This window comes from Pinus tabuliformis, chromosome 4_1 (genome assembly GCF_031772625.1).
Source record: "Pinus tabuliformis cultivar Carrire ecotype Pingquan chromosome 4_1, CPIR1, whole genome shotgun sequence".
NCBI classification, from domain to species: domain Eukaryota; kingdom Viridiplantae; phylum Streptophyta; class Pinopsida; order Pinales; family Pinaceae; genus Pinus; species Pinus tabuliformis.
The window spans coordinates 152616782-152620034 of NC_142303.1; the positions used below are offsets into that span (position 1 = coordinate 152616782).

Here is a 3253-nt window from a genome sequence, read left to right on the forward strand (position 1 = left end):
ATAATGAGTGTATAAATAAAAATAAAACATAATGAGAAAAATAATTTAACTATATTTAAAGTTTGGAGTAAGTTTTAAAACTACTTTCCTTTGATTAAGAACTTGTTTTTTTAGGATGTAAGGAAACAAGTTAACAATTCAAGACTAAAGGGCATTTAGCATGAGTACACCCACTGATAATTCTAGGTGGCATACTTTTCTTGGAATAACAGCTATGAGTCAACCTGCCTGATAACAGCCAATCATAACTATCCTATCCTCACCACGCATTTGATAATTAAATTATAATAAGTTTTCACACTCTAGAACACAAAGTAATTTATTTTTTTAAACCTTCGGTAAATAAAGGATAATATTCATTGAAAAAAGAATATTTGAAAGGTAAGATAGCCGATCAAATTTATACTATGTTGGCGACACAGCCATTAGCCTATGGACTACATACCCTTTGTGACGCATGCGCATTCGCTTTAGGTGTACTTCGATGGTAAAATTATGAACGTCTCATTTATATCAGCAATCTCTGTTAATACACTGCTCCATCGCCCACAGCTTCTGTTTTTTCAGCTTTTTTCCTCGTTAATCCGTTGGCCGCAGCCCGTTTTTAAAAATTCAATGCATGGGAACTAGTAGAGGCGTTTAGGGCACGTTACAGAAGGGGGTTTGGACAATAAATCTCCTCTGTATAACGCATATTCTGTTGAATTTTTCAATTTCTTGTGTGCGCCCAGACTTCAATTTTATTTTTGTTTGGGGTTATTTTGAGTTAAGGAGCTTGCAAAAATAGAAAGGATTTGCTGTGAATTTTGTTGGGGTTATGAATTTTGTTGGGGTTATGGGGGTTTATGAGAGCTTGAAGGTTCTGTTGCAGAGCAGGAGAAAATATGTGAGGCTGGCTGGCTCCACCAAGCGTCGCCGCCTGCGAAGAGCCAAGCTGGGAGGCAGCCGCAAGAGCAGAAAGATCTGGGGATTCAGGGTCCTCCCCAAGCTCAAATTAAGGAAATGGTTGAATCCCATGGTTTATCTGGTTAAGCTGAGAGACGCTTATGTGAAAATGATGCTGAATCTGGCAGATTCCAGGGTTTTCTCCAGTGATTTAATGGGTGGCGGGTTCGCACCTAAGTATGCTGTTGGCGGTGGGAATCCCTTTGGACCGCGGCCGCTAAAGGAGTACGATGAAAAGATGTTAGTCGAGATTTACAGAACGTGGCAGATTCAGGCTGACATACAGGCTGCTGCCACAATTGAGACATAGAGAGTTAGGGTACTGCTACATGTTTATAAATAAAAGTCCCATGGCCATCCGCTGGGATCTGGATAGTAATTGTAGAAGATCCGTGGGAGTTTTAACACAATCGGACCAGGATCGATTCTCAGGTTCGATTTTCAGCGCAGATTCTACCTGATATTCTCCAAGACGGCATGGAAAGCTATGCTAATAAAGCCCTGGCTGCCCTCTGCTATATATTCGTCTGTTTCTATAACCATTTTCTAAGCTGTAATGGCAGGTTCCTTCTCTATGGCATAGTCCTCAAAAGAGGGACTAATTAAGTGAAAAACTATGCAAAAAAGATGAATCCTTAATCACGATTCAACTTAAGCATCGTCCAACTATACTCAATTATAATTAATAAAATTTCATAGTTTTGTATGCGTTGGAATAGAGCCTAAAGTATTTAAATTTAATTATTAATAATTTTAATTATTAATAATTATGAGATGATCCAGCCTTGGGTATTGGATGATCTAGGAGCAGACAAGGCACGAATACTATCAGTGTTTTCACAGATTATACTATGATCAGGAGCATGCCAGGGCAGTCCGGCCCTGATTTTTGATGATTATGTGATATGACATGCGGGGCCTGATTTTTTATGATTATGTAATATTACAGTTCATATTTTTACCAGATTATTTATGTATATATTTTATTCCGAAATGTAAATTTGTATTTAACTTTCAATCTCTCATTTTTGACATTTTTCACAGTTTATCAAATTATAGCTATGGTCACCTTTTCTGCCTATTCTTTTTGAAGCATTTACAATATGTAATTTTCAACATCTTAATGAAATTGTGATTTTTCATTCGGGGAAAAATTATGAGATAAATAAGAGAAATTTAATTTCATGGAATATTTAAAAATATTTTTAATAATATTCCCAAATCGAAGCATTTACAATATGTAATTTTCAACATCCTAATGAAATTGTGATTTTTCATTCGGGGAAAAATTATGAGATAAATAAGAGAAATTTAATTTCATGGAATATTTAAAAATATTTTTAATAATATTCCCAAATCAAATATTAAGATTTATAATTAAGTCTTTTTCCAGTGCCATATGAAATGACTTACGATTTTTTGGACATGTGGTATTGATCAACCATGGTATTGGTTAATGATAATGTAACAAAACCTATTTACAAATAAAAAAATTTCATAAGTGGGGTGAATCTCCATGGTTAATAATCTTGTTGCATATTTCTTTTGTCCGAATAGTGAGAAAATATATCATAACTCAAGTGGTCAAACTAGCAATGAGGATAACGATCAGTGGTTGCTAACCAATCATAACTCAGTGATCAAACTAGTAGTGAGGATAACCACCATTGGCTGCGATCAATGAATGCAGTGTGACTCATCATTGTTATTCAATAAAAACCACTCAACACTAGTTGGTAAGTGGTATGGGCTTGCATGTTATTTTAAATGTATATATGTTGAACTTACATATTAATTCTTTTTAATAAAATTATATTACTATAATTTAGTAATTTCTTTATGATTATTTTAATTTTAGAGGTGTTTTTCAATGTTTATTTTAGATTGATGTCTATTGGTGTTTGCTATCCATCTAATTTATATTGTTGCAGTGGTAAAATAAAATTAAACACAATCATTATATCAGCGATATTTAACCAAATCAAGCTCATAACCAAAGTTAACCACAATCATCTAGACTAAACTAAATAAATATAGTCAACCATAATAGACAAAAGTAAACCAAAGTAAACTCACACTTTCCATAGCCAAATAATTCAACCATAATTAACCCCAAGTAGCACAACTAACTATTGTTAAACAAAGTCAACAATAATTAACTATAATACAACATGGTTAGGGTACTCAACTACAATCAACCAAAGTCCATTAAAGCCAGCCATGGTCAACCACAACTAGCTAAGGTAACCACACTCAACTAAAGTGAAGATAGTGCATTGCATTTATTCATTAGTTACAAAAATCAACC

At 34.1% G+C, this 3253-nt stretch overlaps 1 protein-coding gene across 1 annotated transcript; it reads left to right on the top strand.

Moving 5' to 3' along the window:
- Positions 1 to 491: 491 nt before the first annotated feature.
- Positions 492 to 1963, top strand: LOC149174647 (uncharacterized). Its single transcript, XM_089419372.1, has one exon. It carries the CDS (start codon positions 818 to 820, stop codon positions 1253 to 1255), a length of 438 nt encoding a protein of 145 aa, XP_089275498.1. The 5' UTR covers positions 492 to 817; the 3' UTR covers positions 1256 to 1963.
- Positions 1964 to 3253: the final 1290 nt, after the last annotated feature.

Excerpts from the sequence above, each read along its gene's own strand:
- LOC149174647 (XM_089419372.1), top strand. The coding sequence starts at position 818 with ATGAATTTTGTTGGGGTTATGGGGGTTTATGAGAGCTTGAAGGTTCTG.